Below are 12,867 nucleotides of genomic sequence, written 5' to 3' on the forward strand. Positions count from 1 at the left end.
TGAAAGACTGCGTAAAAAAATTGTGGAAAACTTTAAAAACAATGTTCCTCAACGTCAAAGTGCAAAGGCTTTGCAAATCTCATCATCTACAGTGCATAACATCATCAAAAGATTCAGAGAAACTGGAGAAATCTCTGTGCGTAAGGGACAAGGCCGGAGACCTTTATTGGATGCCCGTGGTCTTCCGGCTCTCAGACGACACTGCATCACTCACCGGCATGATTGTGTCAATGACATTACTAAATGGGCCCAGGAATACTTTCAGAAACCACTGTCGGTAAACACAATCCGCCGTGCCATCAGCAGATGCCAACTAAAGCTCTATCATGCAAAAAGGAAGCCATATGTGAACATGGTCCAGAAGCGCCGTCGTGTCCTGTGGGCCAAGGCTCATTTAAAATGGACTATTTCAAAGTGGAATAGTGTTTTATGGTCAGACGAGTCCAAATTTGACATTCTTGTTGGAAATCACGGACGCCGTGTCCTCCGGGCTAAAGAGGAGGGAGACCTTCCAGCATGTTATCAGCGTTCAGTTCAAAAGCCAGCATCTCTGATGGTATGGGGGTGCATAAGTGCATACGGTATGGGCAGCTTGCATGTTTTGGAAGGCTCTGTGAATGCTGAAAGGTATATAAAGGTTTAAGAGCAACATATGCTTCCCTCCAAACAACGTCTATTTCAGGGAAGGCCTTGTTTATTTCAATGCAAAACCACATACTGCAGCTATAACAACAGCATGGCTTCGTCGTAGAAGAGTCCGGGTGCTAACCTGGCCTGCCTGCAGTCCAGATCTTTCACCTATAGAGAACATTTGGCGCATCATTAAACGAAAAATTCGTCAAAGACGACCACGAACTCTTCAGCAGCTGGAAATCTATATAAGGCAAGAATGGGACCAAATTCCAACAGCAAAACTCCAGCAACTCATAGCCTCAATGCCCAGACATCTTCAAACTGTTTTGAAAAGAAAAGGAGATGCTACACCATGGTAAACATGCCCCGTCCCAACTATTTTGAGACCTGTAGCAGAAATCAAAATTGAAATGAGCTCATTTTGTGCATAAAATTGTAAACTTTCTCAGTTTAAACATTTGCTATGTTATCTATGTTCTATTGTGAATAAAATATTGGCTCATGTGATTTGAAAGTCTTTTAGTTTTCATTTTATTAAAATTTAAAAAACGTCCCAACTTTTCCGGAATTCGGGTTGTATATATATATATATAAAACTCATTACACTCAAAACATATTTTACAATTTACACATTTGAATTGCATATACAGTTGTATCTATTTCATCTATTTATTTGGATTTGCACAGTTTAAACATAAACAAAATTTAATGTGATGCATATTTGTCAGTCATACACAAATTATTTTTTGTTTATTTCATTGATATGTTAAAATGACGAATATGAATCACATTATATATAATTCGTTTATGTTAAAACTGTGTAATCCAAATGTATTGACATTTTATATGAAATTTAAATTAATTTTTAAATTCAACTTTTTTTTTTTTTTTTACATGACGTGCATCAGATGTGGTTTCTCAAAACTCAAACTCACAGTGCTGCTTGCCAGCCGAGCTGCATGTAGAGATGTGCTCTCTCTATACGGATGTTATTGGCAAAGTGAAGCCGTTTGGGCAGATGCTCCTTCAGATACGGCCTCATCGGCTGATCAGGTTCTCTGCACTTCAGACACAGAAAGAGAGAGGGACAGAATAAAGGATTCAATATGATAAAGAGGAAGATATGGTCTATAAGTGAGGTGTGGGGATGTTGAGACAGGATCATACCGAAAGATTCTTTATCAGTCCTTCATAATCAACTGCCAGATGAAAACAGGAAAAGAAAAGAGTTGCATAGTTTGACTTACATTTTATTAACAAAACACTTATTTTAATGAGAATTTCTTCAACTTCAGTCACTTTAGGCCCAGTTTATCCAGCCTCAACAGTTTTGGGACAGAAATATTTTTGAATGTTTTTTAATGCTCACCAAGACTGCATTTATTACACAAAAAAATCATGTTAAATATTATTATCATTTTTGTTCTATTTTAATATATATTAAAATTAGATTTTTTTCCTGTGATGGTAAAGCTGAATGTTCAGCATCATCACTCCAGTCTTGAGTGACTCCTTAAGAAATCATTTTAATATCCAGCTCGTGAAATATGTTTTATTATTATTAGTTGAAAACAATTGTGCTGCCTAATAAGAACAGCATTTGAAGAAGAATTTATTTAAAGTAAGTTTTAGTTTTTACTGTTATTTTTAATCAATTTAATGCATTCTTGTAAAAATTTTACATCTGCAGTATTTCATCTCAAGTTTGTTATGGTACAACTAGTACTCTTAACATTTATACAGATATTTAATGGATGGATTTTCTTTTTTGTGAAATTTTGGGTCTAAGACCAGGGTATGAAAAAATGAAATCTAAACATGCCATATGAAAACCAACAAAAATAATTGGTAGGCTATTTTAAAAGTCATGTGACCTTTATACCACAAATCTGCTAATTTTTAATAAATAATAATCAACCTCTGCAACATGAAAGTGTCCATAGTTGAAGAAGCACTCGAATACAAAAACACTCGAGCAACAAATGAATTCTTACAGGAGAAGAATTCATCAGGCAAACGTCTGGGACGGACTCTCGCTGCAGGACCCTGGATGACAGTGATGTCATCGATGTTATCCAGATAATCAGAGATGTACACAGCTTTCTTACATGACGCTTCTTCCATCCCTATATGTTTCGAGACACAAATCAGGACAGAAACATTCAAAAATGAACTTTTTTCCATTGCTCATTTAGTTGTGCATGTAAAAATACCTTTATTTTATATCTTTAAAAGTAAATGATGCGAGTACATTTTTGGGTAAACTACTAAATTAAAACATTAAGTCCAGTATTTTCCCTGCGCATTATAAAAAAAATAAAGAATGAAGCATCAAAGAAAAAAAAAACATATAATTCACTGACATTAAGGCTTAAAGCCAAACCTCCACATCTTTCATTATTTTCTTGAGCGAGTACTAATTAAACATCAGTGATGAAACAGAAGTTCAGCGCATAAAAACATACCAGCTCAATATGCATTCACATTCACTCCAACCACAAGGGCAGAGCGGAACAGACAATTAAAAGCCTAAGAGTCAAAATTAGCATGCTAGCAAGCCTCATGGCATACTCCAAGGGCAGGAGACACACGTGCAATCCCACACATCTTTAATTTGCCCTAATCACAAATGAAGACACGCTTCAAGCAGATGTCACTGCTGAAGAACTTCTGTGATACTTCCCAGATAGATGGGAAGCAGTACTATTTTAGTATCTCTGAGATACTGTTTTTATTAATACTTTCAATTAGTCTTTATATTTGATATTTTTGTTTTTTTATTTTAATGTTACTGTTTTTATCAACATTTAGCTGTCAAAATGTTGTTTTGGCAACTAGCTGAAATAAAATAAGTTTGGTTTTTAAGTTAATATTTTATTTCAAGTAAAAAAATATTTATTTTAGTTTTAGTTAAATATAACAACCCTTAGAACTGGCCAAAAGAAAAAAATAATACTATCATCACATTTTTCTAAGCGAGGCTTCTGACCCCATTGTAACTCTATATAAAATTGGATATACTGTACAGTAGATTATATCGACTTTATCTGCATACATTAACTACACTCACATACACAATGGGATATGTGATCTTTTATATTTCATTCCTAAATTTAACTATGTTATCACTCATCTCTTAATATAAAATTGGATATATTGTATAATTTTATCCACATACAGCATGTAAAGTATACTAACAAAGGGCTATATAGTTGCTAAATGAGACTTTAAGGCATGAAGATATAAAGATATTATAAACCTTACATTCATTATTTTCTATAAAGCTGCTTTGAGGCATTGCATATGATAAAAAGTGCTTATGATTTTGCCAACATGTCTTTTTGCATCTATTTATATGTGTGTAAAAGACACACAGTGCTCACCGTGATCAGAGACCAGAACCAGGTTAACACATCTGTGCAGCTGTCTTTGCTTGAGACCCTCCATCAGCAACCCAATAAGTCTGTCGACATTCAGTAAAGCCTCAATGACCTGCAACACAAAAAATCATTATAATTTGTAATGCATTTCACCAGCAGAATCTAAATCATATTGATTATGAACAGTATTTAACAGCACTAAGTCCAAAAAAAAAGCTGGCTGTTATGTTTCTTCTTTGCAGCTGTGCACTGATATGTCAATCATTGCAAATTTTTCTTGTATTCCATTCACTTCATCAAGAAATCATTCAGTTAATGCTTCATATCCTAAATCAGACATTTACGCCCAAAACTAAACAGAAATTGAAGTTTGTCAATTCATTTCCACGTGGTTTGTCTTCAGGTTACCTGGCCACTGATTGGTCCATATTGATGACCCGCGGCATCGGGCTCTTCAAAGTATAAGGTGTAAAAGTCTGGCCTAAAACAGAGTATATACGTTGTAAACTGGAAAACAATAGTAAATAGCAAAAAATAGCATGTAAATGAACAATTAATTCAAGTCAATAATAGTATTTAACATCAGTGAATCAACCTAAATACATAAATTTACACATTTTATGAGTTAAATAAGGTAGAAATGGTTCTTTACAGTAACAATTGCCGTTTTAACAGTTTAGGCAGAACCAAACCAAATCAGTTATTTTTAAAAATAACTATAAATTGAAGAATGTGTTACCTTTCTCCTTCAGGTAAATGCAGCCATTCAAAGATTTTTGCCACCCTCTTCTCAAAGGGAATTTTCCTAAAGAAAGTAAAAGAATATAAATTCTAAATGAGGTAATATTCTTCAAACCTACTATTTAAATTATATCGTACTTTTAAACTAATTTGTTGGCCCATTTAAAATCTGAAATCTTCTATTGAGTTCAGCAGAAGCCCATATTCAGAGTTATTATCTGTGTAAACTGCTTCAAACTATTAATTCTGAATTTATTGTAATATGAAGTGTTGCTCATAACTGCTAGTTTTAGATGTAAATTATAGCCAGTCCTAACAACTCACAAATCAACCCTAAAATCCAGTTGATAATAAGGTTAAAATAAGGGTTATTGTAAATATATACCTGTCATATTTCACCCAAAAATCTGGGTATTTTCCATTGACTTTCACTTCAGATCCAGGCCAGAAGAAAGTAGCTGTTTTTAGTTTGTTTCTCATGGCTGTGAGCCAAACCTTAAAACAATCACAGGAAAAACTGGATGACAATGACAAAAGATAAAACATACTGGAAAAAACAATTGTAAGCAAAACGAGATGAGAGAGAAAGCCTCTTTCAAGATGGCGGCGCGTCCACACACAGCGGCTTCTCTCTGTCTCGACAGAACGATGTTTTCGTGTTTTTTGTCTTCTGAGTCGCAGTTGTTTTTACCTGTCTGTAAGCGCAAATACAGTCGCGAGTTTCTGCTCAATGTCGGCATAACTGCATTTTTACAGTTAAACTCTGCGCACGCAGAACAGCTGCAGGATCTCGGTCTGCTAAGGAGGCCTTCACCATCACCGACCCCCACTACTGCATCTCGCCCACAGCTGAGGCGCCACAAGCGGTGTGAGAGGAAGCAGAAGAGGGGTAAACGCGGAGGTATCCGGGCTAGGCTAACGGCTAACCCACACAAGCCATCTATCCCCACCATCGTACACGCTAACGTACGCTCATTGGACAATAAACGGCGGGCTTTGTGTTTACATCAATGACGCGTGGTGCCGCGATACTGTTGTGATCACTGCTCACCCCTGGTGGAGTTTATGATTATTAAGTGCCGGCCGTTCTATCTGCAGAGGGAATATACTGCTATATTGCTCATTTCGGTGTATATTCCCCCGTTCAACATCATCAGCAACAGGAACGACGCACTAAATGAACTGTACCAGCACATCAGTGAGCAGCAGACAGCACACCCCGATGCTTTTCTCATCATAGCTGGGGATTTCAACCATGATGACCTAAAGAGTGTGTTTCCAAAAATACACCAACACATTAACTTTCCAACACGAGGTAATAACATTTTGGACTATGTTTACACCACACAAAGAGAAGCTTACAAAGCCCTCCCCCACCTCGGAGCCTCAGACCATATCACTGTCATGCTAATGCCTGCATACAGACCACTCATTAAAGTCGCCAAACCAGTTTACAAACAGATTAAAGTGTGGCCAGAAGGATCATCAGAGGTTCTTCAAGACTGCTTCAACACAACTGACTGGGACATGTTTAAGCAGGCTGCCACATGCAATAACACCACTGACCTCCAGGAGTACTCAGAGACTGTCACTGTCTACATCAACAAGTGTATTGAGAATGTAACGGTCACAAAAACCATCACTGTCCGGGCCAACCAGAAGAGTGAGAGGCGTTAACTTCTGTGGCCTCCAGCTCCATTAAGAACTACAGTGCATCTCAGCCTCCTGTATCTGAAGAACCAGAAATATGACAAAAAGAGAGAAGATGCTGCATTGGCCGGGAATCGGACCCGGGTCTCCCGCGTGGCAGGCGAGAATTCTACCACTGAACCACCAATGCTCCACTATTGCATGGAGATGCTAAGGTTGAATATCTGACAGACAAACTGATCAAGTACCATAGGTATGTGATGAACTGATATGGACAAAAGTATCTCTGCGCGAAGAGGTCAATATTTAAAGAGTGAGAGGCATTAACTTCTGTGGCCACCAGCTCCATTAAGAACTACAGTGCATCTCAGCCTCCTGTATCTGAAAAACCAGAAACATGACAAAAAGAGTGAAGGTGCTGCATTGGCCAGGAATCCGACCCGGGTCTCCAACGTGGCAGGCGAGAATTCTACCACTGAACCACCAATGCTCCACTTTTGCATGGAGATGCTAAGTTTGAACATCTGACAGTCAAACTGATCAAATACCATAGGTATTTGATAAACTGATATGGACAAAAGTATCTCTGAGCAAAGGGGAGTGGGGGAGGTCAATATCAAAAGTGAGAAGCATTACTTCTGTGGCCACCAGCTCCATTAAGAACTACAGTGCATCTCAGCCACCTGGACTGCACCAGATTTGTCAATTCTAGGAAAAACCCGCGGCGGCGGGCTTTGTGTTTACATCAATGACGCGTGGTGCCGCGATACTGTTGTGATCAGCAAACACTGCTCACCCCTGGTGGAGTTTATGATTATTAAGTGCCGGCCGTTCTATCTGCAGAGGGAATATACTGCTATATTGCTCATTTCGGTGTATATTCCCCCGTTCAACATCATCAGCAACAGGAACGACGCACTAAATGAACTGTACCAGCACATCAGTGAGCAGCAGACAGCACACCCCGATGCTTTTCTCATCATAGCTGGGGATTTCAACCATGCTGACCTAAAGAGTGTGTTTCCAAAAATACACCAACACATTAACTTTCCAACACGAGGTAATAACATTTTGGACTATGTTTACACCACACAAAGAGAAGCTTACAAAGCCCTCCCCCACCTCGGAGCCTCAGACCATATCACTGTCATGCTAATGCCTGCATACAGACCACTCATTAAAGTCGCCAAACCAGTTTACAAACAGATTAAAGTGTGGCCAGAAGGATCATCAGAGGTTCTTCAAGACTGCTTCAACACAACTGACTGGGACATGTTTAAGCAGGCTGCCACATGCAATAACACCACTGACCTCCAGGAGTACTCAGAGACTGTCACTGTCTACATCAACAAGTGTATTGAGAATGTAACGGTCACAAAAACCATCACTGTCCGGGCCAACCAGAAGTCATGGATGAGAGGCGAGGTCTACAGACTCCTGAAGGCAAGGCAAGGCAAGGCAAGTTTATTTATAGCACATTTCGTACACAATGGTAATTCAAAGTGCTTTACATAAAAGAAAGTAAAATAGTAATGAAGAAAAATAAGAACGAATAAAACAAGCAATTTTAAAACTTTTAAAATTATTAAAACTGTACTTATTTAAAATGAATTTAAAACAGTTAGAAAATGATTTTACATAAAATAAAATAAAAAAAAACAGTGAAAATATATATTGCAATCAGTTCGGACATTGCACAGTGCTCATTCAATAAATGCACAGCTAAACAGATGAGTTTTAAGTCTAGATTTAAATGTGACTAGTGTTTTAGCACATCTGATCTCTTCTGGAAGCTGATTCCAACTGCGGGCGGCATAGTAAGTAAAGGAGGACTCTCCTTGTTTTGTGTGAACCCTTGGTATTTCTAACTGACTCGATCCTAATGATCTGAGTGCTCTGTTAGGTTTATATTCAGTGAGCATATCTGCAATATATTTCGGTCCTAGGTCATTTAGTGACTTATATACGAGTAAAAGTACTTTAAAATCAATCCTAAATGTAACTGGAAGCCAGTGTAAGGACCTGAGGACTGGTGTGATATGCTCAGATTTTCTGGTTCTAGTCAGAATCCTGGCAGCAGCGTTCTGGATGAGCTGCAGCTGTCTAATGGTCTTTTTGGGAAGGCCGGTGAGGAGCCCATTACAATAGTCCACCCTGCTGGTGATGAAGGCATGAACAAGTTTCTCCAAGTCTTGGCTGGAAACAAAATATCTAATTCTTGCAATGTTTTTTAAATGATAGTATGCTGATTTAGTTACTGCTTTGACATGACTATTGAAACTCAGGTCTGTCTCCAGAATCACACCAAGATTCCTGACTTGATTTTTAGTTGTTTGACCCCTAGAGTTAAGGTATGCATTCACCTTGAACATTTCATCTTTGTTTCCAAATGCAATGACTTCAGTTTTTTCCTTGTTTAACTGAAGAAAGTTCTGGCACATCCAACTATTAATTTCATCAATGCATTGGCAGAGGGAGTCAATTGGGCTGTAGTCATTTGGAGATAAGGCTAGGTAAATCTGGGTATCATCAGCATAGCTGTGATAGGCAATTTGGTTCTTTCTCATTATTTGACTTAGGGGAAGCATATACAGGCTAAACAAGAGCGGTGCAAGAATTGACCCTTGTGGGACTCCGCATGTCATGGACGTCCACTTAGACTTATGCTCTCCTAGACTCACATAATAACCTCTCCCTTCTAAGTATGACCTGAACCATTTGAGTACCATCCCAGAAAGCCCAACCCAGTTTTCCAGTCTCTCTAGTAGTATGTTATGATCGACAGTGTCAAACGCAGCACTGAGATCTAGCAATACCAGCACCGATATTTTGCCAGAGTCACAATTTAAGCGAATATCATTTATTATCTTAATGAGTGCTGTCTTTGTGCTGTGATGCAGTCGAAAACCAGATTGAAAATTGTCCAGGTATCCATTTGAGTTTAAGTATTTGTTCAGCTGATTAAAAACGACCTTTTCTATAATTTTACCTATAAAAGGAAGATCAGATATTGGTCTAAAATTGCTCAAAATGGTGTTATCAAGATTGCTCTTTTTCAGGAGGGGCTTAACAACTGCATTTTTTAAGGAGTTTGGAAATGTCCCAGAAAGAAGTGAGGCGTTCACCACTTCTAAAAGATCTGCTTTCTAAGCAGTTAAGCACATTTTTGAAAAAAAAAATGTTGGAAGTGTGTCAAGATAGCAGGTTGAAGATTTTAGGTGCTGCACTATGTCTTCCAGAATTTTGCTATCAATTGCTTCTAAAATCGACATAGTATCTTTTTGATATTGTGGCTTAATCTGTCTGACCTCTGCATTACTTGAGGATGTGCTAATCGCCTTCCTGATATTGATGATCTTCTCAGAAAAGAAGGATGCAAACTCATTGCATTTGCTGTCTGATAGCATTTCACTGGGAATCTGACTTGGGGGTTTGTCAGTCTCTCAACAGTGGCAAAAAGAGTATGAGTGTTATTTAAGTTACTGTTTATAAGGTTTGAGAAGAAATTCTGTCTAGCTGTGGCTAGTTTTCACATTAAAAGCATGAAGGCTGTCTTTGTCGATGCTATAGTGAATTTCTAGTTTTGTCTTCCGCCACATCCGCTCTGCTTTTCTGCATTGTCTTTTCATAGTCTGAACTGCTGTTGATCTTCTCCAAACTGATTTCTGTCTGTTTGTTTTCTTACTGATTATTATTGGAGCAATATCATCAATAACATTCTTAACTTTTGAGTTGAATGAATCAAGGAGAGTATCAACAGAGTCTGCAGAAATGCTTGGTGTTAAAGATATAGCCTCCATAAATAGTACACTTGTGTTCTCGTTTATGCATCTCCTTCTGACAGAGACCGATCTAGATTCAGTTGTAGCAGACATCAAAATATCAAAGAAAATACAGAAGTGATCAGATAGTGTTGTGTCCTTAATAACAATGGATGAAATGTTTAGACCCCTACTGATGATTAAGTCTAGAGTGTGTCCACCTTTGTGTGTGGGTCCATGCACATGCTGAGTCAAGTCAAAAGTGTTTAGAACCGTTATCATTTCTTTTGTAGTTTTGTTTTCTGAATTATCTATGTGAATATTAAAGTCCCCTGCAATAGCAAAACAGTCAAACTCTGAGGAAATCATTGATACCATTTCTGTGACCTCTTCAACAAAGGCTGGAGATTATTTTGGAGGCCTGTAAATAATAAAAAACAGAATGCGTGGAGCACCTTTCAGCACAATCCCTAGATATTCAAAAGACAAGTACTGACCAAATGACACTTGCTTGCATTGATAGACATCTTTAAATATAGCAGCTACACCCCCACCTCTCCTAACAGTCCTGCAGACACTCATGTAAGTGAAGTTAGGAGGGGCTGCTTCATTAAGGACTGTTGCATTGCAGTTGTCTTCAAGCCATGTTTCGTTTAGAAACATAAAATCCAGATTGTTTGTGGTTATAAAGTCATTGATTAGAAATGATTTATTTTTTAGTGAGCGAATGTTTAAAGATGCTAACTTGATGGCTGTGCTTTGTGTCTTTACATCAATTTTAGTTTGATGCATAATAGGCCGCAGATTAGAGGAGTTTGCCCTTCTGCTTGAGATGGCCTTAGACTTTCTATCACGTGATAAAACTGAAATAGAGAAAGCTACAGGCACACTGGGTTCCCGCTTGTTCAGTAGGCATTTGTGAATGTTGCTGTTATTATAGCGGGGACCCGACACATATCACTGAGAGCTGCTATCAGTTGTTTTTGGTTCACCTTCAGCAGATAGAGGGTTTGGGCCCTGGTGTTGTGGCAGTGGTCGAAGAGCTCTCGCAGGAGCAGGGACCACAGGCTTTGGTGGTTTTGGGGCCTGTCGTCTTTTTTTGTGATATCTGCGGGCTTGCAGCAAATGAGTGAGAGAGTTTAGTCCCAGCATACACCAATTCCTCCATTTTCTGTGAGAAGCACAGAAGTGGAGATGCTGGAGAAAGTGATAATGTGTCTGGTGAGATGGGCTGTGTCTCTGGTGTTTCCGGTGGCTGTGATATGTTGTCCTGGTTTCCCTGGCTGTTTTCCAGAAAGTAATCCCTGGGTGCTGAATCTTGTAGCTGTTTTGATACATCACAGTCAGTCTGTGAGGAGGTCTGTGGGCAGGGCTCAGTCGGGATAGTGTCCATGAGCAGTGCTTGTTTTGGCTGTGTGGTGTTATCAGTGTCCTTGTGGGATATGTCAACCACATGATGACTCAGACCCGGTGTGTGTGTGCTGAATGGATTGACACACTCTGCTGAAGGATGACGGAGGGAAAAGTAGATATTGTCCTTAAACACTCTAGCACCAAGTTTATTTGGGTGGAGGCCATCCAGTTTAAACAACTGTCTATGGCCCCTGAAAAGATTGACGTTGTCAATGAAATTCACTCCTTTTATATTACAAGATCTTTGTAGCCATGTGTTCAGCCCAAGCACTCCAGGAGGATAGCTCATCAATTCAGCGACAGCAGAGACACTAGGAACCTGTGGCAGGGGATACAGGCCAATACGAACTACAAGCCCCCACCATGGACCTGTGACAGCAACATCTCTCTACTGAACGAGCTGAACACCTTCTTCGCTTGCTTTGAGCAACAAAACAGCACCACTGCACAGAAGACTCCACCTCCTCCCGGCGACCAGGTGATGACACTGACCTCAGACAGCATGAGGAGATCCTTCAGCAGGATCAATGCACGCAAAGCTCTGGATCCTGACAACATCCCTGGGCGTGTACTGAAAGACTGTGCAGCAGAACTCACTGATGTCTTCTCAGACATTTTCAACATCTCACTGAGTCAGGCTGTTGTTCCCACATGCTTCAAAACTACAACCAACATTCTAGTTCCGAAGAAGCTATCTCCATCCTGCTTCAATGACTACCGTCTTGTTGCACTTACCCCCATCCTCATGAAGTGCTTTGAATGGCTAGTCATGCACCACATCAAGTCTGCCCTCCCCCCCTCCCTGGACCCATTCCAGTTTGCATATCGGTCCAACCAGTCGACCGATGATGCCATCGCCACTACCCTCCACTCAGCACTCACACATCTGGACAAAAAGGACTCATATGTCAGAATGCTGTTCATAGACTTCAGTTCAGAATTCAACACAATCATCCCTCAACAGCTCATTTACAAACTGATTCAGCTGGGGCTCAACACTTCGCTGTGCAACTGGTTGTTGGACTTTCTGACTGGAAGACCTCAGGCAGTACGGGTCGGCAGCAACACATACAGCATCATCACACTGAACACTGGGGCCCCCCAAGGATGTGTGCTGAGCCCCCTCCTCTTCACTCTGCTGACCCATGACTGCACACCTTCACACAACTCCAACCTCTTTATTAAGTTTGCAGATGACACGACTGTGGGGGGTCTCATTAGCAACAAAAATGAGACAAACTACAGGAGTGAGGTGAGCCGCCTGGCCAAGTGGTGCAGTGACAACAATC

At 39.6% G+C, this 12,867-nt stretch overlaps 1 protein-coding gene and 1 non-coding gene across 2 annotated transcripts in view; both read right to left on the minus strand.

Annotated features, from left to right (window-relative positions):
• The window catches only part of LOC132092710 (ectonucleotide pyrophosphatase/phosphodiesterase family member 1-like), an 80,596-nt gene that overhangs the window by 37,089 nt on the left and 30,640 nt on the right, over positions 1-12,867 (minus strand). The window contains exons 9-15 of the mRNA XM_059499064.1: positions 5,140-5,249; positions 4,753-4,818; positions 4,422-4,494; positions 4,017-4,125; positions 2,628-2,759; positions 1,801-1,832; positions 1,569-1,696 (exon numbers count right to left, since the gene is read on the minus strand). Coding sequence (XP_059355047.1) covers positions 1,569-1,696; positions 1,801-1,832; positions 2,628-2,759; positions 4,017-4,125; positions 4,422-4,494; positions 4,753-4,818; positions 5,140-5,249 — 650 coding nt within the window. The remainder of the gene's footprint in view (positions 1-1,568; positions 1,697-1,800; positions 1,833-2,627; positions 2,760-4,016; positions 4,126-4,421; positions 4,495-4,752; positions 4,819-5,139; positions 5,250-12,867) is intronic.
• On the minus strand, positions 6,524-6,594 carry trnag-gcc (transfer RNA glycine (anticodon GCC)). Its single transcript has one exon. It is a non-coding gene; the product is annotated as a tRNA-Gly (tRNA).

The sequence above is a fragment of the Carassius carassius genome, chromosome 18, assembly GCF_963082965.1.
Source record: "Carassius carassius chromosome 18, fCarCar2.1, whole genome shotgun sequence".
NCBI lineage: Eukaryota > Metazoa > Chordata > Actinopteri > Cypriniformes > Cyprinidae > Carassius > Carassius carassius.